The sequence below is a fragment of the Phalacrocorax carbo genome, chromosome 4 (genome assembly GCF_963921805.1).
Source record: "Phalacrocorax carbo chromosome 4, bPhaCar2.1, whole genome shotgun sequence".
Taxonomy (NCBI): Eukaryota; Metazoa; Chordata; class Aves; order Suliformes; family Phalacrocoracidae; genus Phalacrocorax; species Phalacrocorax carbo.
This window is the reverse complement of record NC_087516.1, coordinates 77,086,626-77,112,070: the sequence shown is the minus strand read 5'-3', so window position 1 is coordinate 77,112,070 and position 25,445 is coordinate 77,086,626. Positions and strand designations below refer to the sequence as shown.

Genomic DNA, 25,445 nt, shown 5'->3' with positions numbered 1-25,445 from the left:
GCCATCTAATTTAATATTAAAACTGGAAGTTACGAAAGTGAAAAGAAATAATCTTCCTGTGTGTTTACCAAATACATAATGGTGGGAGGAAAATTAACCAGTGCTGTAGTCATGTAGTTTAGCCACTGCCAAAAAAGGAGTTGCATTTACTCTTTGCCTAGTTCAACACTAATATTATCTGATATTTGTGTTGTACAGGTGGCTCCATGTCGCTTCTTACTCTTGATGTTCTGTAATACTACCCAACTCCTGAATAGCGGAGTTAATTGGTACATCCTAAAGCATTTTACATAAAAAATTAGTAGTGGTGTTCCTGTTTTCCATGTGTAGAATTTGAGAGACAGAGCTGGAATGAGTTGTGGGTTGGATGAGAGGACAGTGAGGTGGATTGATAATGGCTCAACAACACAACGCAGAGGGTTGTGATCAATGGGGCAGAGTCTGGATAGAGGCCTGTCACTACTGGTGTTCCCCAGGGGTCTGTGCTGGGTCCAGTCCTGTTTAATATATTCGTCAATGACCTGGATGATGGGATAGAGTGTAACCTCAGCAAGTTCGCTGATGATACCAAGCTGGGAGGAGTGGCTGATACACCAGCAGGCTGTGCTGCCATCCAGCGAGACCTGGACAGGCTGGAGCGCTGGGCCGAGGGGAACCTGATGGAATTCAACAAGAGCAAGTGCAAGGTCCTGCCCCTGGGGAGGAACAACCCCACGCACCAGTACAGGCTGGGGGCTGAACTACTGGGAAGTGGCTCTGTTGATAAGGACCTGGGAGTGCTGGTGGACAAGCAGCTGACCATGAGCCAGCAACGTGCCCTTGTGACCAAGAAGGCCAACGGTATCATGGGGTGCATTAAAAGGAGCGTGGCCAGCAGGGCGAGAGAGGTTATCCTCCCCCTCTACTCTGCCCTAGTGAGACCATATTTGGAGTACTGTGTCCAGTTTTGGTCCCCCCAGTTTAAGAAGATTGTGGAACTCCTTGAGCAAGTCCAGTGAGAGCTACCAAGATGATCAGGGGACTGGAGCATCTCCCATATGAGGGAAGGCTGAGGGACCTGGGTTTGTTCAGCCTGGAAAAGAGAAGGCTGAGGGGGGATTTCATAAATACCTATAAATATCTAAAGGGTGGGTGTCAGGACGATGGGACTAGGCTCTTTTCATTAGTGTCCAACGACAGGACAAGGGTCAATGGGCACAAGTTGGAACACAGGAAGTTCCACGTCAGTATGAGAAAAAATTTGTTCCTGTGCGGGTACCAGAGCAGGGGCACAGGCTGCCCAGGGAGGCTGTGGAGTCCCTTCCCTGGAGACATTCACACCCCACCTGGATGTGTTCCTGTGCCCCCTGCTCTGGGTGTGCCTGCTCAAGCAGGGGGTTGGACAAGATGATCTTCAGAGGTCCCTTCCAACACCTGCCATTCTGTCATTCTGTGAGTTTCTGAAATGCTAGCAGCACAATCAGTAAGATGGCAGCGGTCTCTGAGGTTGCTGTATCTGTGATATGCTCTTTATCATTTATATGAAGTAAATGAGTTTTTACAAATGGCAAGCTGTTGGGAAATTCCTGTATTCAAGAGTATTCACTTTTAAACTGATGACTTTTATGGAGGGGAATGTCAGGTAGTTATAATATTGAGTGACTGAAATTGGAACAGTGTGGCTGTAGGCACATGGGAATTTGGAATGGGAAGATTTGGTACTTTAGTTAAAACAGAAAGGTCAGGACATCTGGATTTTTTTGCCAGTTTTGCCATTTGAGTTGCTGTGTAACCTAAAACAGCTAGTGTAACTGTCTGTGTCTTAATTTAATTGTACATGGAATGGGGATGAGAATTCTTTCCAACATGTAGGTTCTGGGAGGAGAACTTCAAATTGTTCAAGTGCGGGAAGCTTGCACTCAATATGGTTGAATTTACCCAATATTTCTATTATATGACCCTGGTCTTGATAGTTCAGTTATTTACCTATAAGTTGTTTGGCTTGAACAGCTGAAGAGAGTTCATCTGTTACAAAAAGTCACTGCATGAAGTGTACATGCAATTTGTTGGTCCTGATGGGTGACTAATACCTTTGGGAGTCTGTGCTGACCTGCATTTGACAAGGCAAGCAAGAATGGGTCTGTCACTTCCAAAAATAAGGCCAGTAGGAAGTATTGTATTATTTCATGATTATGTTACTAGATTAATTTTTACCTTACCTGGGTGACTTCTGGAAAAAGAGAGACACACATGGTTGTGAGATTAGTAAGTGTGTTTTAAAAACTTCTGAATCCTTCATATTTAAATTTTCATTATTCTTAAATAGTATTTTTAAGTAGCCTATAATATAAAACTAAACCTTTTCAGCTCATAAAGATTTTTACTTTCCCCCCCCCTTTAAGATTTCTTTCCAATTCCCCTCTCCTCAGAAATGGTTTAGCACCAGTGAAAAGTTGTATTCAACTTTTTTGGAGGCCAGTGAGTTGAAAAATTAGCTATTCGCATGCTACTTGTGGTGCTCCTTGGGCTTGAGAGAGCTGCAGATGAGAATATGAGCAAGCCCTGGCTGCAGAGGAGAGCAGACTCGGACAGGTAACAGGGTATAGTGGTGAAGGGTTGAGAGAGAACTTCTGAGACTAGAAAAGGAAATAAAATGGTGCAAGAGCAGGGAAAAAAGACCTCGAGGGATGCCTGTAGGGTGCTGGAGGACAGAATGGGGTGGGAGGCAACTGGCTCCCAGAAAGGTGAGAGGTTGTGGCTGAGGCCACCTATGGGTGTGGGGAGGCGGTGGATACAGCCGGGCAGAAACTGTTACTGGGAACGGCTCTGGCTCTGGCATGAGGGCTCTAAGTGTGAAGACTGAAATACTGGTTGGCTGTGGCGGCTCCTAGGAGATGATGGGGAGATGAAGTGAATTGTTATTCTATGAATATGGCTGTTCTCGGAAGATACAGAATTAACGCCCTTACAGCATGTCTGCACAAGAAAGAAGTTGGCGATCAGTAACGTTTGAGTTCTTTTCTTTTTTGTGTTAGTAATCTAATATTCGTTTTTCCATTCAATTGTTTCCACAATAACATGGAATGCCTAAAATATCGAGGAAGCAGAGGGTATTAATATTAAACATTTTAAAACATACTAAAATATACTTTGGGTAACTCTGATTAGGAGCTCACAGAGCAATTCCTTTGCACACACAGGCAGTGGCTGACATTAAAAATAGTTTGCCCCTTTCTTGTCAATATATACACACGAAGGTCCGAATATTCATTTTAAATCTATGTGTGTCTGGACATTCTCTGCAAATCAATAGAAGCAGAGAGGAAAAAAAAAATGCAGCAAGATGAAGCTCATTGGATTTGAGAGAGCTCCAGATGTACCATGCAGTGCACTGAAAATCAAAAGCATTTCTCTTGCTGCTATAGACAGTGGCGTGTGTGGGGCCTCTTGCACTGCAGTGCTTGTGAGAATCCTGAATTCTAAGTAGAAGTGAAAGGACTTTTACTTGTATTCAGAAACTAAGCTGATGTTTTTTTCCACCCAGAAAATGATTGAAAGTTTATAAAGAGAAAACAACAAAAGAAAAAAATCAGAGTAAGAAAATGAGTAGGCCTTGACTCAATTTTTTATTATATTTAAAAAGTACAGGTACATTAGTCATATTCTCTGAAGGATTTCTTGTAAAGGAGCTTTGTTGTTTGTAAGCTTTTCCTGTGATTAATTTTTTTAATAAAAGTATTTTTTAAATTAAGTAAATAGGTACTTTGGAAATTAATAATTATGGAAACTGAAATTACCTGCTCCTGACTTTCAGGGACTCTAAACGGTAAGAGCACTGCACAGAGAGCTGTGCAGCGGAAGCCATTTCTGCTGAGGTTGAGCCCGCGTGTGGTTCTCAGCAAACCCCAGGAGATGATGGAGTACCTGTTGTGGGGCACCATCTGCTGGTGCCTCCTCATCTGGCTGCTGCCTATGAGTACGTGCCATATACATGGTGTAGTCTGTATGTTCTCTTACGACATGGAGCACCTGCGGTTCTTGTTGGGGTCAGATCCCTCTGCTTTCAGTGAAGGTGCGACGTTGCCCCTGGTCTTGTATAACCATGTCCCATGACTGCTCTACAGCAAAGAAGCAATAGCCACTGTGTATGTGTTTCAGTCTACTAATATATTGTGCTGATACTGTTTTAGTATTTTCTACATGAAGTTACAGGAGAGGAGAACAGAAAAATTGACTCCAGTGCTCCCAGATGAGGAAAAATGTGGTATCAGAGTCAGTAGACTTCTCCATGCTACGTGTAACAGGTTTTGACATACTGGTATCTCCAAAGGGCAGAAGGAGGTATGCATAAGGCCTCAGGCTGCTACAAGGCAGTTACGGTATTTATGCTGTGATGCACCTGCCAACTCATGAATCTGCTTCTCTTTCCTCTTTTGTGCTAAAGGGCTGGATATTGTAGGAGGTTGGAAGGCCAGAGACGGTAGTCTGGAAGTTGATCTGAGAGAGCTAGACAGTCAGAGAGTTTCATGAAGAAGTTGCCCGCTGCTGAGAGTGGAAGAAGTAAATGGAATCAGAATCACCACTGTGAGGCAGGTGTGAGGAGGGCAGTGTAAACATAACTGCCATTGAGACTTCACGGGGCTGCTTTAGATGAATTGGAAAGTCAGCAAAGGGTCCCTGCGAAAGCAAGTGTGCAGCACACTTGTAGCACTTGAGCCTGAGATTGTAGGATACAGTGTGTTTCATTAACTGTTGGACACTTCCCAAATACGTGTATCCTTGCTGTGATCCCTGCTGAGGGGCTACTTGCTAAGCTTTGTCCTGCAAAGTGTCATTTTATCTTAGCAGCTTATTGCCCGCTTAGACTTCTAACTACAGTGATTCAGATACAGGCAGAATAAAAAAATCATTGCTGTTTGAGGCCAGAATTACAATGAGATCGGAGTACCAGGCAGGGAAGTTTGAAATTGTGGAACTTGAAATCCCAAGTCATAAAACTTCGGCTTTCTTGCTTCATTTCAGCTTACAGGAGTCAAGAAACATGCACTGCATTTACACCAGGATACCAGCCTGAGAAATCCCTGAACCTAAGAACTTGTATGTTCTGAACACTGCAATCATGGCTGTTGACAGAAACAAGCTACCCTCTGGCAGCAAGACATTTTACCTTTCTTTTATTGGGAGGTAAGCTGCTGCAGTCTTCAGGCTAGACACACGCACAGGAGCAGTTGCCATCAGGTAAGCCTCCCTTTACTGAACTGTAGGTTACAAAGGAGCAGCTGATGTAGAATAATTTCTTCTGTTGCCTCTACTGAGTCCAAGGTCTTTAGATATGACCTTTCCCTAGTAAAAGCGTCGAAGACCCATGTCTTGATTACTCATAGAGATAATGACGTTCATCATTTTGGAATAGCCTTTCCAAAGGCTTTAGTTAACAGTATTAGATGAAATAGTCTTACCAGCAGAGAACTAGCTATTTATAGAAATTACTACATCATATTTCTAATTTTTGAGAGTCTGTGCAAAATGGGGTTTTATGACAAGACAGCACTCCTCCTCCCCTTGCTACCTCCAGAGGAACAGAATGCCACATCCTGCTGGTGAGGTGCTGTTCCCTTAACTGCCAAGGCAGGAGGTATGACACCAGCACAGCTCCCTCATGCTACTCAGCCTCCCCTTGTCTGCTGGGACCACAAATCGTGTCTGATTGCATGTATCTGTTGATGCTACCTCTATGGAGAATGCGATTAATGGGAGCAGCAAAGGCAATCCCACAGGAGTATTTTCTCAGCTTGCCTCACTGAGTCCTTGACACACGGGTGGTGAGGAGGTGACAAAAGCATCATCTCCATCCGGTGTCTCCTTTGGCTTGCTCGGGGCCACCTCCCGTGTTTGTTATTTTCTTGGGCAGAAACGCAAGTTGCTGCAGTAGGTAAGCTTAAGCAATGTTCTCTTGCCAGGTGAAATTAGCCAGTTTGGCGTGCTCCTAACACCTGTGACTTAAGACTTGACTTTTTGGGAGATGTTGGTAGCGGTGCCTGTTTTGCCGGTGAGGACCTATTCTCTCTGTTTGAATCTTGCATGATAAGGCAGGAATTAAAAGCTGTAGAGCGCAAAATAAGGGATAGGTATAAAGTAACAGGGAGGCTGGTTCCATGTTTGTTATGTTGCAAAGCAGCTAAAATTTATTAAATCTGTGTAAATAATAATAAAATAGTGGGCCACATCTGGTATGATTTTGGATATCAAAAGTCTGAGGTCTAATCACTGTCTGACTCCTTTTAAGGTCATGTGCTAGAACCCTTCAACGCAACCGATTTTTATGTGGTTATTTGTGCCCACTATCTTTGGTGCGCTGAAAAGGGGAATTTGCAACTCAATAATGTCAATAATGTCAAAAGGATGCAAGAAATAAAGTTGGTAATTAGCACAGGATTGTTGTTTGTGCAATGGTCGTTGCAGTAGGATTCAGAGCATAGAATTCAAGCTAGGTCAACACTGTGCTGTTTTAAAAATTCCCCTCTAACAGTACTTCAGTTTATCCATATGAAAACTCACATCCCCAGACAGAGAGTCGAGAGGCATCTCAAAAACTGTTAGAAATAACTATAACAACATGAATGTAACCATTTTGCACTAAGCATTAAACTAGGAGAGCAGGCTACTATCTATATAACATGATTTGTAGACTATGCGTGGGCCTGTTGACAGTGCTTAAAGGAAAAATGCTTGTTTTGAAATAACATTGCCTACACATTGAGTAAAACTGCCAACTTCAGCAATCTAATGTTAAACATCACGTTTATTTTTCACTGCATAGTGTTGACTGTGGATTTTTTTTTCCTCTTTATTTAGCAGAGTAGTTCTGTTGCTTTGGGATGCTCTGACTAGTCCAGTACTACCTATTGGCCAGGCAGTAAAAGAGTACACCTATGGCAAGTGAAATATGGCACTTTCATATTAATTTTTTTAATGGCCATCTTCAGGGTTAATAGGTTCAGGGCATGTGTATGCTGCATGAATGTGGACTGTGTGCAGTGGTAGCTGGTCACATATGTCTGGATAATTTTTTGTATATAAGCAACATTCAAGTAAAGCAACAGAACCACGATTTTAATCATAGTGTATGATGACAATTATAAAATATGATGTTACAAATGTATGCAACTACATATTTGTCTTAAACTTACAGAGTTTGTCATGTACTTTAAAGCATAAATCATCATTCCATTAACTTAAAAATTGAGCATGAGTTATCCAAAGTCATGTGACTGCTGATATCTGACCGTTGGTGCACAGCAATTTCACTGAAGTGAATTAGTTGTGTTGGTGCTTTGTCTTGGTGGAAAATAAGGAGATCTGTGGGCCTGGGAAAACACCTTGCGCGCTTTTGATTGTGAAATGGGTTATTGATGGATCAGTATTCATACAGAAACTTTCATAGAGGGAGAAATTTTAAATGAGATTATTATCCATTTTTGTTCTTCCATTGACTTTTCAACCTACAACTTCTTTTATTCCATAAAGGGATTTACTGTTTGCTGTATACCTCTGCTGCTCTTCATCTGACCTTCACTGCTGTGCTGCCCACTGAATTTTAAAGGCTAAATAAATAAGGCATATGCATCAGACTGGAAAATTTGCCAAAGAATTGTGTCAAATGCTGAGACGAATCTTATGAGAACCAGATAGAACTAACTAGAAAATACTTCCCCATCTCACAGAAGAGTAATTTTTTTCAATTTTGACCTTTTTTCCCTGTGTTTCACTGAAGTGAAAGTTGAAAACTTTCACCTCGTTTAATAAAATACACTTAAGAGAGACTGATCCACAGCAGTCAGTAGCCTGTTGAGTAGGCACCTCTTCTGGCATCTTGGTGGACCACATCCAAATGGAGAAGCCAAATCAAACAGAGCAGGGATTCGACCCCAACTCCAGCAGTCACATCCCTGGTGAATGCCCATCCCAGAAACCTGCTGTCTGCTCTGCTCTTGTGCGCATGCTCTTGTTTTTCATAGAAATTCCATCCTGGACCTGAGAAATGGTTTTTTGTTTGAAGTTTTGTCAGACTGTTTCAATGAAAGTCGCAAACAAAAGTTTCAGTTTCAACAAATTGTTATCCTCCAGTGGAAAAACATTTCACTGAAAAATTCCCAGCCCAGTCTACTTCTGAGTTTGCCTTGCACAACATCTTTTTAAGGAAAGTCTTATGATGCAGAACATTCATGCTTAAGGAGGACATGTTTTAAAGGCTGGTTAATCATGAACAAATCCAGGTGAGGTTCTTGCCTGTGTTTGTGCTGAGTGCTGCAGTGAGCAGCCCAACCTGGTGCAGGTGCCATGGGTACCTGGCCAGGACAGTGAGCTCGCCACGATTAGAGCTCCTTGAGCTGACTGGGCTCATCTTTCTCCTGATGCTTGATTCTTGTTCCCATCCTCTGGCTGCTTCTGCTGTTGTGCTAATTCATGTCGTTGTGCAAGTTCATGTGGTGGTGGCAGCGCATGTGTCTGGGTCAGAGAACTGACCCTGATCAAATATAACTTGCCTCCTTGCCCTCCCCCAGACACAACCACCCACAAAAAAATGCAGCTCTTGGGGGCTGGTAGGGAGCACAAGTGGGAATGGTTGAAGCCAGCCATGCCTCAGTGAAACAGAGGTAGAAAAGGAGCTTGAGGCGATAGGTACCCAGTACTTTGTTCTTTAGTGCCATAAAATATTCTTACCACCGGGCCAAGTTGTTAGCTGGTATTTGTACAGCTCTTTGCAGGGCTATGGTATAAACCAGATTATGGAAAGAATTGGTCAAAAAAAACCCAAAACAAAAAACCAAACCCAAAACCAAGGACCCCCTCACAATATTTTTGCCAGAGGGGGCAAAGGCTGTTCATAACCTGAATCATTTCAGGTTTGAAGAGCAGTTGCAGTTATGCTTGCCCAGCTAAGACAACAGTGAAGGGTTAGGATTGAGTGAGTCAAAAGAGTGGATGAGGATAGGGAAAGGAGCAAGAATTTTTGGAGCTAGTCTCACCAAACAAAGCTTCATTGTGTACGTTTGTCTAAAAATATTCCTGTAAAGGTAGGGACTGAAAAAACAAGGTGGGGACTAGAGTCTAGCAGCTGTCTAACAGAACATGGGATGCCTGAAGAGACTTGAGAGTTCTGGCAAAAAATTATGTTCCCACCAAGAAGGCAGGCAGTAAGCTGATAAGGAATGCTTGGTGGTATCATTCAGCTGCAGATACTAGGTTAGTATTTCAGAAATGAGCTGAGCACTCCAAGGCCAGGAGAGCAGCAGCGCTCCGTGCTATGGTAAGGGTGGCCATTGCAGCACCGAGTCCCTTGGAGGGGAGGTATAGTGATGGTTCCGAGGGAGGCATGCTAACCCCTGAGCCCTCCCACCTCCTCCTGCCCCATCGGCTCCCTGCCGCATGTTCTAGCTCTGGACTGACTGTGGGCCAGCCCTTTGCTTGCAAAAATTAACCCTTTCTCTGTGCTGGCACTCGTAATTGCTGTCAGAGAGAAAGTGTGTTAGAAACTGTTAGAAGGGAAGTATAAATTCTTCCAGGGATAGCAAAGAGGCTGTAAATTTTTCTGCTTGTTATTTGTGCTTTATATGTATATTTGTTTTCAAGTGATACTCCTCTTAATGGTACAGTGCAGCACCGATGTTTCTGAGCTTTTCACCAGTAGATTCCAAAATATGAACAGCTTTTGCCATTCTATGATTAACAGGCTGTATTTAGCTGAGAAGCTAGCAATAATATGAATTCTTCCTAGCTGTTCAGTATCCCAGCAGCAAAGGTTTTATGTACTGGTAACATGCCATTTTCAACCTTTTTAAAAGCAGAGTGCAGTAGCAACTGGGAATAATTTTAGTGCTTTGCTGAGGACCTGTGACATAAGGTGGGGCAAGATTTGCCAGAGCTTTGTCCTGTATGGTGTTAATGCAAAAGAGTGATAGATGTCATGCATCATTAAACTGGCTTTATATGAAGGAGGGTAGAAGAAAGAGAGAGTGAAAGAGTGAATGAGGAGGGACTAAATTAAAATTGGGAAAGAAAGGAATGTAGGAAAAGGAAACAGAAATTACTAAGTAGATGGCATTTGAACTGTGCCTGTAAAAGAGAACACAACATGGAACCACCAACAAACTTTTTTAGGACTTCATAGGTAGGTTTGTGCCTATTTTCAATTTAAGTAAATTTGTTGTCAAGTTATTTTTGCTTTAAAATACCAGTTTTCCACAAAATGAGCTCTTACTTAAAAAAAAACCAAAACCCAACCCCACCATGTTGCAAAAATATTCAGTCATCACAGAGTATGCTTGAGTGGTGGAGTAAATTGTGGGTTTCTTGTGTGTTCTTTGCTCACAGAACCTAGGCAAAGAGCCTTTAGTTTTCTTGATGTTGCTTTTAATATACCAGCAGGTAAGCTAGATGCTGTGTTGACATGATTCACTGGTGTCTTTATATACTCCATTTCTTAAGCAGCCTTGAAAAGAGAGATCGTACGTGTGGGAGGGAGCAAAATATTGTAGAAACTTCCAGCTTACTTCCTTACAGTTACTGAATTTACAGTTGGCCTCACCATTAGCAAGTGCACCTTGCCTGAATGGGGTATCTCATGCCCTTGTGAGAAGCATTCAGAAGATACTATGTGAGCTGTTAGGAGGATGGGTGCGTGCACACTGGGTGACACGCCTACATGTCTCCATACATGTCTGGTAAAGGTGCTGGACTGGATTCATTAGCATCATTTTGCTTCATTCTATGTCTCTGATACACAGTTCACCTAAAACTTTGGGGAAGCCATCCGATGGCTTTGCACCGGACTTATTTCCCCATTGGTAAAATAGGGAATAATGATAATGATGAGATTAATTATTTATGAGGTCCTCAAATGCAATGATGGTAGACTTTATAAACACCTGATGCATAAAATAATGCTTTGGCTTTTTTTTCTAATATTGTTCCTTGTCCCTGCTTTTAACCTATCAGAACTAATAGTGTCTGTGTAGACATCCTCTTAATCAAAGAAAATTATCTTCAAGACTGATCAGACCTGTTTCACTGAATTTGAGCCATTGTCAGGTAAATGTTGGATTTTCCTCCTAGTAGTTCACCAAACCCTGAAGTTTCTTAGTTTGTATTGAAAAAGTCAACTTTATAATTGTTGATCATTAATTTTTTCTCGGAAATGGGAGCATTGTAGCTCTTTTTAGTAAAGTTACCTTTTTGAGTATTATTTCTCTACATTTGAGGGTTGGTGAGATTAATACTTTAAAAGCTGGGGCTGGAAGGAGGAGGGGGAGAAAGTCTGTTTTCCTTTTTCAGTTGCCTGCTGCCCTCTTGTGCTGTGATCTGGTCTTTACGTTGGTGTGTTTACTTGCCGTCCATAAAGGCAATCATAAGCTTGGAGTTCCTTCTCGATTTGATGAAATGCTGGATTTAGTGTGCCAAACTCACAGGTTTTTCTGTATTTCACTCCCTGCAGACACTGTCTTCCATTCAGCCCCTGTCTTAATAGAAACTGGCTCTGGCCTTGACCCCTTTTTCATTCATTGTCTCGACATTTGTTTTAAGGGAGGATGGAGAGGGCTGCTCTGTCAGAGTGTTAAAGCATTTGTCTGGTCTGTTGTGGTAAGCTTGATGTGAAACCCAATGTATCTTCTGTTACATCTGGTTCATGAGTGGTCCTCTCACTTCCGTGGCTTAAAAATGAAAATCTTTCTGAATTCCTTGTCGTAAGGATGTTCTCCTGTAGATGATCCTTTGATATTCAGCCTGGAGAGGCTGCCATGAATTTGTGTCCCATATTTTCCCTTTTTCCTTGTGTGAATTTACACCAGTTGGTAAACAGCAGTTGTGATGAATAAAGAGTTTAATGCCAATGTCTAGTGGCCCTTATAAAGTTACGTTCAATTGTTTTTCCATTTTAATGGAATTGTAGAGCTGATGTTTATGGCACCATGTGTCTGAAAATCCTTGAAGACAGAAAGGAAATTGGAAGAAGCATAACAGAAAGAAGAAAGTGAATTGGAGAAAAAAATACGGGCAACTAGAAGAATGGGAAGAAGAAAGATGGAGAATTGAGGTTGCTCATGGAGAGGGGAGAGGAAACAGGAGAGAGAGGTTTAAGAATAAGGTCAAGTTCAAAAGGTGAAAAGAGGTAATAATGAGAAAGCTCTTTACAAAGAAACTAAAAGGGGCAGGAGAAATCCTGACAGGTTGTTGGACAGTTAATGAATGGGAACACTAATACAGCATCCATTTGTACAGCCTCTTACAAACGGAAAGGAGAAGCTAAAGAGGCTGACTGGCGTGGTAAGGGAGGCTGTTGACATCTTTCAGAAAACAGGCGATGTATTCAAATGAAGAAAATAGGATGTTAAACTGGCAGATACAGTGTAAAAAAATAAATAAAAGGTGGGCTTAAAAAGAGTTTGAGGTAACAGCTAGCAAAAATTAATACTATATCTTCCTTTAAATGTAGGAGCAAGAAATGCTTCAAGAGTGTTTGTAAGACAATGGTCAACTATGAAAGGGGTGATGAAAGAGGATAAGACTGTCAAAGGCAAGCTAATTAATGATTTGTGTAGAAGAAACGAAAAAGTTCAGTTTGGAATAAAGTGAGAAAGTTGGCTACTTTCTTCAGGAGGAAAACATGAAAAGATCTCTTAGGAACTGAACTGGCTAAAAAATGTCAGTGGAACAACATTTTAAAACAAATAGTAGCAGGCCACTATCGGTAGTTACTGAGGAGTTCTGAAACAGCTGAATTGCTAAGAGGGGCATGTAACCTCTTGCTCTTGCCATGATAGCTGAGAACTGGGCGGCAATGGATGTGAAGCTGACGTTTTAAAGAGGTTCCACAGGGAGTCTAGGAAACTCTGAAAGCTAGTAGACATTATGAGGGGAAAAAAAAAGAATTAATGGGTACCTGAGTAAACGTAATCCGCTAAAGAAGAGTCACAGTGGCTTTTGGAAAGAAAAATCCTGCCATACAAAGCACGTTGGAAATCTTTGACAGGATTAACAGTCATATTGGATAAAGGTGATTTGGCTTCTGTAGTCATGTGGATTTTCAAAGCAGACAAAGTCCCTCTCTGAAAGATAGTATCTCCATGCATCAGTAGACTTAAAAGAAGGCTTATTGCATGGGAAACTAGTTGGTTGAAAGTTAACAAACAGAAGACAGAACTGATTGTAGTGCAATTCTTGAATAGAGTTTACCTTGGGAAAGTTTGCTGACAGTAGGGCAGTGAAGACAAGGGCAGAGCATAAGAAGTTCTGGAAAAACCTTTCAAGACTGACTGGGCAAAAGAACGGTGAAATTCAGTGTTGGTACAGATAAATTGTTGTCTGCTGGCAAGTTGGCACCAGTGATGAGTTTTGAGGACTCCGTCTGTATTCTCTTGCGACAGCATATAAATCTGTATCATATTCAGTGTTTCTCCAGGAGGAGTTTTGGAGGTATTCATTGAAGATTGTCTCAGATGTTCTGTTATATCCAGGAGCATTACTGCCCAGGGACGATGCTCCAAGTACCTGCTATCCTTGTCAGCTGCACTGCAAACTTTGCTCATTGGGGCTACATGCCGATGTCAGGATAAACACCAAGTGGCATGACCTGTGAGCCAGGTTTGATCCAGTTCTATTTTGACGGTGATTCTTTGGGAAAAATAAGCCAGCTAAGGATGTGAAATCAACGTACAGAAGCTAAACTCTATTAAAACCAGTGAAGATGCTCTTGTCCAAAAGAAAACAGAGAGGCCTTAACTTAGCCTCAGAACATCTGTATATAGGTAGTATGCGTTGACCTGTGCATATTATGCATGATTTGAGGTGATCTGTCTTATCTTAATTTCAAACTAACTTTCCATTTTGAGTGACTCCATATTGCCATACTGTCAGTCTTCATTCTCTCTAATTCCTTCAGAAGTTTTAGCTACCATGTAAACCCTTCATCCTCTCTGAGTTGTTGCTGATACTTCAGTCTGTTTGAGAGTGGTGAAAAAGGTATGCAAGAAAGATGCTGAAGTAATGGAGTGCTGTGATATATGCATAGATAGAAAAGTAAGATACAAGAATGGAGAGACACAGCTTCCATTAGAAATAAACAAACGATTCTGTATAAGTAATGCTCCATCTTAACATCTCTGAAGCCTAGAAAATATAAACTTTTTTGAGTAATTTTTTAGCTGCCTTCATTCTGGGCTTTTTAGACATACACTTCATAATGTTACAACATTAACACAATTGGACAAGCTGCATAAGCAGGAAAAGGGAAAACTAAATGGGAGGTAAAGAACTTAGTTATTTTCTCTGTAGAGCATCTCAGAGCATACTGTCATGAAAATGATTCAGCTTACCTATTTATCTGGAACTGTTTTGAATTTCCATACGATTACCAACAGGTGGCAGTACAGCAATTCAGATCATTAGCTTGGACAAAGAAGACGTTTGTATAGGAAATGTTCTCTTTCACCTTTGCTCCTTTCACAACATGGATCATCAGCACAAGTGCAAAGCAAGAACACTGTTAGGACAGTTTTGTTTTGTTCCCTGCCCCCACAGCTGTTGGGACAATATGCAGGGGTTGTAAAAAAAAAACTTATTGATAGAAAGAGCGCAGCATTTCTATGCAGTACAAACCAACGTATTTGACATGTTCCACAGGTAGTTATTTCACATCTACACAGCAGTGTCAGTTGCACGGATATCTAGGTCAGTTTGGGCAAAATTGTGCCTAGATTTCTCAGCAGAGTTAAATAGTTGAGTGATTCTGGCATTAGCACAACTGTGTTTGGTTTGAGAGGCTCTACTGGTGTCTGTTGCACCATCATATATTGCTGCAACGCACAACGTATCCTCTGTGCTCCAGCAAATACTTCTGAATGTATCAGAAGCTTAAAGCCTTCAGTTAAAGCTTCTGTGTGATCTAGTCCAGGTTCTGTGAGGTCTGTGGCATTATAATTGGAGTTAGGAGAGTATGTCTAGGCAATGAAGCATGTACATAGGAAGACAAAGTGGCCTGGCCTCAGTGTTTCAGGGGCTATTTGCTTCCCACAATGCAGTGTCAAGACACTTACACACCATCAGTTGCCCACAGCAGAGACACTGTTACATCAGCCACTAATTGTATTTCTGAAATTATACTTACATTTTGTAACGTGTATTTATTTTTCAGTTTCCTTAGACTAAAAGCAAAGAAGTGTCTACCCCAGATATTTTCTTTCCTGTATTTTCTAATATTTTATGTAATATCTGTAGGTGGAAATACTGAGAGTTGCAAGTAAGAAATAAAAGCAGTCTGTATGTGCAAAAGTAAATATGTTATGCCAGGAAAGAAAGGCTATAGAGTATTTAGCAAATATGCACCTGGAGACACTGCATCAGCCACAGAAATATTCTGAACACTTTGGTGTGCATATAAATCCTAGGTAGTTTGAGTGAGATCCGTCGTATCTGGTAGTAGGCATTAAATATGCAGTTATCTGAGCACTGTCCCCCATAGTTTTTTCCAGTCACCTATGATACATACCTGGGTTGGAGTAGGATGACTTATTCCTGAATACATCTGCTTCTCTTCATTGAGCGAGCAGGTGGCTCAGAGTTGCGTGATGGTTACCTCTGAGTGAATCCCAGCATATCTGACTCCCACTGGTTTCTTGTGTGCAAAGGTAGGAGGGATTGCTTGGACTAGACCCTATCTTCTTGCTCTTCCCTCCAAACGCTTTTACAGGGTGATCTAGGCTGCAGATTCAGATGTCTGCCACCACTGAACTATTTGGGAGCCAACAGGAGGCAACTGGAACATCCAGCTCATTGGGAGTTGGCTGCTGGCTCTTCCCTTGGAGCAGAAGATGCGTACTGGGCAGAGCAGGGACGGCTTGTCTTCTAGAAAAGAGATCATAGCGGCATTGTCCTGCACATCAACCTCTGTCCTGGATGTAGGAGCACTTTATACCTGAAATCTCCAATGTTTTATGACACTTCCTTTTTTATTTTTACTTATTTCTGAAGAATTTTATTTTAAGAAAATCAGGCCCAACCAATGCACATGTGTGATTACAGAAAACATAATGGAAGGAGGTACTATCTGAGTCAGTGTTTTCTGACCAGATGAAAAATGAAGGAATAGCTGTTCAACTGTTTAGTCTTTTTTTTTTGTTAGAGCTTTGTGTGTGTTTGTTGGAACAAAGCCCATTTTGGTTACATTTTAGGGAAAAGGTATTTTAATAAAAGATAAAACATAGCTACCCTTACAAAGTATAATAGCTAAAAGTACTCATTTTTTGAGAACTTCCACATATCTTATCAAATTGGGATGGGAAAAAGGATTGACATTTCAAAGCAGGAGAAAAAGTAAGATGAGGAGCGAGAACAGTGAAAAACAGACTGATAATTGTTACTTCTAGATGTGTTTTCAGGTGTTTGACTTTATTCTGTGTAGACTCAAAACATGGAGTTACCTGACTTTTGTTCATGTCAGTCTACAGAAATCTAGGTGACGTGACTGAACCTGTTGTGAGTTTCCGAAGGGGAATTTATTAAGCTTGAAAAGCTGATTTTTAAAAAAGATTTTTAAATGAGATGGGAACAGTAACATTTCATGATCCCTTCTTAACAGTTATATAAGAACAGGGGGAAGATAAACTTTGTATCTATGACAGTGTAGGCTAATAAAGTTCACTGAAGGGTTTTATGGGCCACTGTCAGGGTAGGAATGGTCAGAAGATTTTAAAGAAAATAACAAGACAAAATCATTTTAGCTAAAATTATTTAATATCACAGGCGTATAAATAAATCAGACCACATAGTCCTGAGTATGAACATTCCATTCACAGAAATGCAATAAATAATTAAATTAGATGAGACAATTGGTATAAAAATAAAGAATTTTCTCAGGAAAAGTAAATATTATACAGAATTGTATATATCATGCTAAAACACATCTTGAAGTGCCTGCAAAGGGCACTTATGATTAAAATCATAAATATATTGTAGAACCTCCCTGGGAGGTAGTGAGCTTTTACGGCTTACTCTGTGTACTCAGTTAACGAAACATACATTGCTTCTGCAGAGAGTGCAGTTAGTACAAAGAGAGTTAATCTTACAAGTAAAAATAAGTCAAGACTGTGTATGTATCTGGAATTGTGATAACTAGTCCTTCCTAGGGTCACAAGTTACTCCTGGGGCATCTTCAGTTTTTCTCCTGAGAACAGTGTCGAAGAACAAGATCATGCTTTCTTGAAGATCGAGCTGTTTTTCACTGATTTCCTGTTCTTCATTTGGGATTCAAATAACACACCCTGAATAATACACTCAACCTTCCATAACTCTGGCAAATTGAAGAGTTAGCAGGAGGCCTCAGCGTTGTGCGAGTCCAAGTGGATTTGAGGCGTACAAAGCTGCCCACAGTGATTGTGCTGACATTGCCCTGAAGTGTGGTGTTAACCAAAATCAGCTGTGATAATTTTGTGATTAATATTCCCCATATGTATCTGGACTGGATTGTCCAATAAATAGAGTTTTCTGCAAGATCTCAGAACAATTAACCCTCTAAGTTACATTTCTTACCGTTTTTCGCTAGTTTTTTGAACCCTATGAATGAGCGTTTTGAATTAAGTTCTTCTGCCGGTACAAGAAACAGCCTCAATTAACAAATGAGTATATTACATTTAAAACAACCACCAAAAAAACCCTTTAGCACTATGCTTGCTGTGATAAGATCCATAGTTTAAAAACAGTAGAGCAAGTCACTAAACAGAAATAGCTACATTACTTTCTGCATTACATGCTGCCTTGTGTACAAAACCCAGAAACTGTTCCAGTGTAGGCAGGAGTAACTAGTTAGCTTATGACATTCAGGTAAGAAATTGCTTTTCTGTCATAAAATAGCCATCCCAGGTACAAAAGTCACTTCTCAATGCTTTATAATGGTTACTAATAAATAGGTAACGTACAATGTTCTTTACGGCACGCTAATCGCATTTCATCTGCACAACAAGAGTTTTAACAGGGTCTTTTAGAATATTGATTTGAATGCACTTAGCAAATTACTGGAAAAGACATTTACAAATCAAAACCCACATACTTTGTACAAAAATAAAACTCTTTCCCCAAAACTCTGCACATGAAAATATTCCATGGAAGTGAATGAAAAGTGCTGTTTTGTTGGTTGGCCTTCTAGGACCCACCAAAAAAAGCACTTGGTTCAGAATAAAGGCATTCAATTAAACTCCTCCATCAAAATTTAAGTGTAACGTTGTGGAAACATCAGCAGGTACCCTGCAATTGCAGGACTTGTTTTAACATTCTCCCAGTTGTGTTTTTCCAAATCTGAAATTAAGTTTTACGCTGACTTTCTGTACTTCCATAACTTCAAAATCCATTGCAGTCGCAGCAGCTTTGCATATTGCTTACTAATTGGTGGTGAAGGGACTTTATGGGTAGCAAAGTCAGAGAAGCAGGGATAAAAGGTGCAGAACACCATTTTAAGCTTGGTAGCTTCATTACTTGCGTATGAGTGGTAGTTCATGTTTAGAATGTTAGTTCTCATGCGGTAATGTGCAAACACTGAGGTATGAGATAGAACGTTACTCAGAGGAAAAGCAGTTTTTGAAGCCAAAAAAAAACCCAAAACAAAAAAAAAGATGATGATCTGAATTGAAATGGTCATCACCAGAAACAAGGAGAGTTCACTGTGGAAACTTGGTTCATTGTTGGTTCATTGTTGCCCTGAGGACCGACCTTCTTCCTCTGACAGAGGTTTTTGAGGAGGTTCACATTTCAGAAAATGTGAGGCAAAATGGGGAGGCAAAAAAGCTTTTGGTATTAGTTTTCCTTTAGGCTGACATTGGTAGGAATGGAAATATTTTTAATACTACCTCATTATTTTTGGAGGTAACTAAGCTTGTCATTTTCCATCCTAACACTAGATGTAGTTTTCCAGTTTCCTCTCTATACCACATTTCTGCTAAGTAGAGAGAAAAATAGATGAAAGGCTAAATTTTACTGGAAGGCTTTACGCTCTCTTCCAAGATCCATCTCCTCGTGTGGGGCTAATATCTGTTTGGGGGTGAATTAACAGTTAATTCTCAGATGGAAGAGTCTAGAGGTACAGAATCACTGCAAGCAGACATAATGGTGGTATGTAATTATATTAATTGCATCTTAATATATGGTGATATATTATTAAGCTGCTAAAAACTAGTTTTAGGTGCTCTGATACTCACTTTTATTTTAGAAAATTTAATGGTATCTCTGGCCATAGTTCCACATAAATCTCAGGATTCAGAAGGTGCACAGGCAGGTTTCCACATAACAAAAAGAATTGACAGTTTTTAAAGAAAAAATTGCAATTAAATCTTAAACCGTTAAAGTGAATCAAGAGTAGAGAGAAGGAATAGTGTTAATAGTACATGAATATGGGTGTATAATATTGTCTGCTGAGAAAGAGCAATATGCATTTTTGCTGCTTCACTCTGAATAATCATCAATTGCTGTATTTGTTGGACCTTTTGCAGTGGCTGGTCGTACCAGCCAGTCATGCATCTGCTTAATTTATCATGCTAAGTCAAGGAAGTCTAGGGGGAATTCCATCTTCTGAAATGTGTTTTTCCCCACAGAATCCTGTATCTCCACTTAGAGCATGTGGATTACTCCTCTTGAGATGACTCCTATTGAAACCCATGGTGAATGTGCCGTTAACTTCAAGCTGGACACAGGTCAGACCCGTGCCATATGGTATGATTTGTAAATGTTTTTCCAGTACTTATAAGACAGTTAAACACAGGATATTTTTCCATAGTTAGCTAGGATACAGTCTGAGAACTTACAAAAAAACCTGTGTGTGTGGTATTATTGTAGATAAGGAAATCGGTCCAAGTAGATCACCTTTTGAGGCTTCAAAGCATCTGATAATTTTTTTGTTTTTGAAAAAGTTTCAGACATCTCTGTATGAGATTCACTTAAGATCAAAGCAGAAATACAGAGGTAGCCATCTCACGTATTTCTAGTTCAGCAGAAGGTGATAGTTAAGTCCTTTAAAAGAATCTATTTTTGTGAAATTGCAATTTAGTTTTCACTGTAAGGTGAGGCTAGGATCACTTTCAAAACAATGTCCATTGTATGAATAGCCATCCAAATGAGACTTCTTAATATTTTGGAAGAAGCTTTCACTTACCACACACACACAGCACAGCATAGGAAAATATTTACATTTTTCATGTTGTCTTAAATAACATAGTGTCTGCTTTAAATAGTAGATTTTCAGTAGCCTCCAGCTCTGGTGTGTCCTATATTAGTCCTTGAGTAACTGCAAAAACAATGCATTGTTAGAAATAGTGTAAAATAAGGATATCTGTAATTGTTAGCAAAATGTCAGATAGCACCCAGGAGGAATCAACTCTGATTACCTGTTGGATAAGTTTTGCAAAGCTCTTCAAAAACTCTTTGGGGGACTTTTTCTCATAAGATTCGCACGAAGACTCACACTGGAAGACAGAGAAAATCATGCCACTTCTAAACAGTGCACCAGAATCCCAAATAATACTTCTAGTTTTCTTACTGAAAAATCAAGAGAGATGTAATCAAAGCCTTTTACAGAGGGAAAGGCTGAGACACAGGCTCTTTCAGGAAGGGAAAGAATATAGTAACGAGGTCTTTCGTTCACATGCTTTGCAGTAATCCCTGTCCTTTTGTCGGGCACATTGCATGGTTGCCAAGTACACACATGCAATTAACTGATAGGATCAGAGTGAACACCTCTTCCAGAAGTGCAAAATATTGGACATTTTTAGTCTCCAGAGTAATGGAAAGCAGATGTGTTTTTCTAACAAGTTTCCTTTCTGCAATTCCACCATTTCAGGTGGTGTCTGCTATAGAAAATAGGGAACAATGATTACAATTACGAGCATTGTGAGGAAATCCTACCTTTCCACGGCTGCTGAGGGTGAATCTTTTCAAGGTTTTAATGGTTTGGGTGAATGTAGCATTTACTGTGCTGTTTTCTGGTTGTAATTTCAGTGTGCCCTTCTGGAAGCAGGTCACAGCTGTGGACAGGCATTCCTCCTAAGGCAGGAAAAGAAGGAACAGTTTTAAAACGAATGTTGCAGCATTTTTTCCTGCATGTGTTAGGTTGTGGTCCATATGCAAAAGTGCATATCCAGGGTATTGATTGAGAAGATTCAGCTGTACTGCTTTGTGGGGTTTTTTTAAATCAGTTTTAGAAACAGAAGCGATCTTTAACCTTTATACTTCAGTATTTCCTCATAAAATATATGCCTAAAATGTCCACTTGGATATTAATCATGACAGCAATTGAAAGAAAATGCTACTGAAGGGTAGACCGTGTTACACGTAGTAAGTTTTCACAAGAACAGGCCTAGGTATTTTCTTTTAACAAAATTATGAATATCACTCTGGACTGTTCCGTAGTGCTACGTGTGGGAATATGTTTTTTTCTTCCTAATCTTTGTGCCGTTTCTAGTATTAGAAAGGGGTTGAGGATGTGAGGCTGGATAAGGAGCCAGTCTCGTGGCTAGAAATGTCTTACTGTGTTGCTTTAAATTCAGGTGCATGTTAAACCTAAGTTAAGGAATGCAAGCACCATCTGTATCTAACTTGAAAAAGAGGCCATCTATTCTGTTCATGTAAATTTTCTGTTGCTGCTGCTTATCTGGAATTAAAGCAACCTGCCACTTTCCTTTCATGGTGCATATTAATTTTACTGATGCTAACAGAAAGACTACAAGCTCTCCAGAATCTCCTTTCCTGCGCAATGGCTGTTTTCCTTCGCTAAGCGCACAACCGTGGAAAATATTGCCAAAACTAACCTATAGTCAACAGAGAAAGAAAAGCAGCATTTACTGAAGCCAAGTTTTAACTTGTTTTCTGTTTTCCAAAGGAGGAAACGTTTAGAACTGCTGATTACACATATTAGAAAGGCTCCAAAGCCATCATCCCTGTTTTGCATACCAACTGCTACTGAAGCTGAATCTTGTCTGGTTTATTAGGTGCCACTGCAGTTTGCTGCTTTGGCAAGGACAAGGCAACTTTCACGTATGTTGCTTGTAGCAAATTTTAATAGCAACATTTTATATTGGTTAGATATAACATTTTATTTTCCTTAAAAACCACACATTTATGTTTGTTTCAAGCTTCTTACCGTAACCAGTCTTGCTTACTGGAAAAAAAACACTCGTTTTTAAAGAGATCAATTTTCCAGCTGAAACTGAAAACATTTTCTGCCTCATCCGTGATGAGCTGAGAAACCAGCATTTCTCATATATGCTGGCTTTTTTTTTTTTTTGCTGAGTTAACAGTTAGCAGTAGGCAGGCCAACAGTCAGAGGACCACAAGGATTGTGGGTTTTAGTATGTTGTGATGGGTTAAGCAGTTTGATGAAGAGGCATTAAAAAGCATAGACCACTAGTAACGTCTGAGGGGGGGCTAGGCAAACATGTAAAATATTCGTATCAGAGGCAATTTGCAGCAGTACTCTGCATCTGACTCAAACTGACTTTACAGCTTAGCCTGCAAAGCCTTCGCTTCCTGAATTAGTGATCAGTGGGGTTAGATGCTGATCCGATGTAAATCAGCATTGTGTCACTGCCTTCAGCTGCAATGTCAATCACCAGCAATAGATCTTACTTCATTTTATTTTCCCTCCAGTCTTGAATCATTTCAGCCTTAAGACTACTTTTTTAGCTGCAGCCTCTTTTCCCTTGATTTGATGTCCTCTGAACTTTTAAAATTTCTCACCTCCTTATCTTTTTTTTCTTTTTTAAAATAATTTCATTGTTGAATGTACAAAGAAAATGCGTGGGTTTGAATTGGAGCTAACACTCGGTCCACTCACAGGAACCTCAAGGAAGTCAAAACAAATAGTGATAAACCACTGAATTTTGAATGTTATAAAGTGTCTATGTTATGTTATAAAACTATGAATGTTATAAAACTGTCTTCTTCCTGAATATTGAAGGCCAAATGTAAATCTGGGTTAAGCAGGTTAACAAAGAAGCAGTATTTTGATATTTGAAATACAGTTATGTGAAAGACTTTTTATTAAATCCAGTTTTGTTAGGGTGTGATTGCATCTCATCACCCTGAGTGCAGCTTTGGCACACTCTAATTCGTATCTTAGTACTTAGACAAATCAGTAAACGTAAATTTCACCCTGCAGGATGAAAAGTTTGTTAGTTTGGTTGCTGGTGGTAATTACTATTAGCTCATTAGTATTTTTTTTAAGTTTTTGTCGTTTTGAACCTCTATCAACCTAGTACCTTCTAAATACATGAATTCTCTGTCACTTCTAGTTTTCAGCAGAGGTACGTGGGACCTCCCAGAATCAGACTGTAAAGCCCTAAGCTGCAAATGAACTGTTGTCTTCCTTCCTGAGGTGACCATGTTATTTTTGAGAAAAAAAAAAACCAACAAAACTGATTAAGCGATTAGTCACTAGTTGTATTTGCTTTGTTTCGGAGGTAGTGGCAAACACTGCAGTAAAATGACAGCTATCATCTCCTCCTTTTCACTTTGACACCACAAGTTAGAGAGTGTTAATGAAGAAAACCCAGCAATTAGTTAGGGTGCGTTAGGTTTTTGCACTGCAGTTGTTTCTAGCAATGAGAAGGAATGTATGTTTTGGTCATGCTTCTGTATGTTTCTGGCAAGTAAAAAATGCACCCAACCGTAAAGCCTACGAGGAGGCTAACAAAACCTGTGTGAAACGAGGTGAGTTTCTTTCCTTTCTTCTTGTCATTTTGCAAGAGAGTTTATAGTCCTGAGTAAATAGCTTTACGCTCCGGGCGTTTTTCAAAAAACTATGCATGATAATTTTTATACATCAATCAGAATTGTTTGCTTTCTGAAATAGTGGTCAGGGCTCAAAAATCAAAATTATGGGTAAATTTAAGACGGCTGATAACAGGAGACGTATAACATTAGATTAGCCACAGCTAGCTCTAGACCTTTGTTGGGTGTTGGTGATTATCAAAAGAAAGCAGGATGTATTTGCCTTCTAAGCTTTTAAGACATGTTGTTACTATTATGAGCATTTACTTTCCAGTAGATCCTGCATCCTGCCAATTTCGAGTATGCGCACACTTTCTGTGACTCTGGTGTAATTTACTACACGTAAGAAGTTCCTGACCTTGGCACCGCAAAATATCAGCATTAAATAATGTATAAATAAATAGCTGTATTAAAAAGGGACTCACAGGGACCTGTTCTTGTCATTTTAACTAGTTATAATCCAAAGAGAATACTTGCAGAATACAGTTCTATCTTCCCGTTCATAGCATGACTCTTGCACACGAATAGTGTCAGAGAAACCAGTGTGACTACGTATGAGAGGAAGCACTCTGTAATACAGCCTTACAGTGCCACTCTTGGCATTTAGCTGCAGTGGGAGGGAAAGGAGAGTCCCTTTGGGTTCGGCTCAGCAATGCTCCAGTGTGGCTGGAGCTCCTGGCAGCTGGAGGCACTTCCACTCCCAAAACCTGCATCCCCAAGAGCACTGCTGCTTGTCTGGATCTTGTATGAATTCTCACTCTTAGCATCATTTCTTGAGCAAACGGAATACATACAAATTTGAATCTGTGGGTGTGTTAGAATGCACACATGATAGCAAAATAGTCATTCAAATTATGTAATATAAACACTTCTGCCATCAAAACTCCAGAAATAAGGAACTTCTGTCAAAGTATTTTCTTATTCAGTCTAGCTTGCATTAAGAGTACTAGGTCAGAGATGTGAAGAAGGCATCTGCCATTTGTCAATGGAATAAATCAGTACAAAATCAAATTGATACAATTAGAAAGAAGTGTTAAAGCAGTCTCACCGCAGGGTTTTCTGGTGTATGCAGCAATTCAACGTCCTACAATAAAACAAATCTAAGTTAGAAACATTTGAAAGCGATGTCCCTCACAAGATATATTCTAAGCAAAGCACAATCCTTGAAAATCGTTTCAATACTATGACAAATACTTTGCTTACCTTATCTTTCACTGTGGTTTCTAACAGATTAATTGTCTTGAAAATCTGTTTGTATTTTGCTATTTTGTGTGGAGCTGCAGTCAGCGCCATACTGGAACAGAAGAAGAGTGTACAGAAAATAATCATCCTCTCCATACTGATGAGTTTTGTTTTAAAATGAGCCAGGAGCGAAGTTGTGCTATTCAAGATGAACCCTTCAGTTTGAGCTGTGCTCAGGTATGCCACGTACCTACCTATATATTGCTCCTTGCTGGAGATGTAAAACCCACCCATTTCAGTTTGGAAAGCTTTGTAGAATGGATTAATGAGTAACCCTTTTTTCTTTTCCACTGGCTAGGTGCATATATGCAAGTTTGTGCGTAGGGGGCAGGGATTGATGGAGTGAACAAAAATATGCCCCATCTGCACATTGGACAGGAAAAAAAGAGAAAAGGGTGAATTCCCATTTTCACTTTGAGTCA

General features: G+C 40.2%; 1 protein-coding gene across 1 annotated transcript; it reads right to left on the bottom strand.

Annotated features, from left to right (window-relative positions):
* Nucleotides 1–12,672: 12,672 nt before the first annotated feature.
* On the bottom strand, nt 12,673–25,119 carry IL21 (interleukin 21). Its single transcript, XM_009515194.2, has 5 exons — nt 24,985–25,119; nt 24,830–24,865; nt 20,920–21,057; nt 20,403–20,480; nt 12,673–12,753 (listed from the first exon to the last, which is right to left on the bottom strand). Exons 1-5 carry the CDS (start codon nt 25,117–25,119, stop codon nt 12,673–12,675), a joined length of 468 nt encoding a protein of 155 aa, XP_009513489.2.
* Nucleotides 25,120–25,445: the final 326 nt, after the last annotated feature.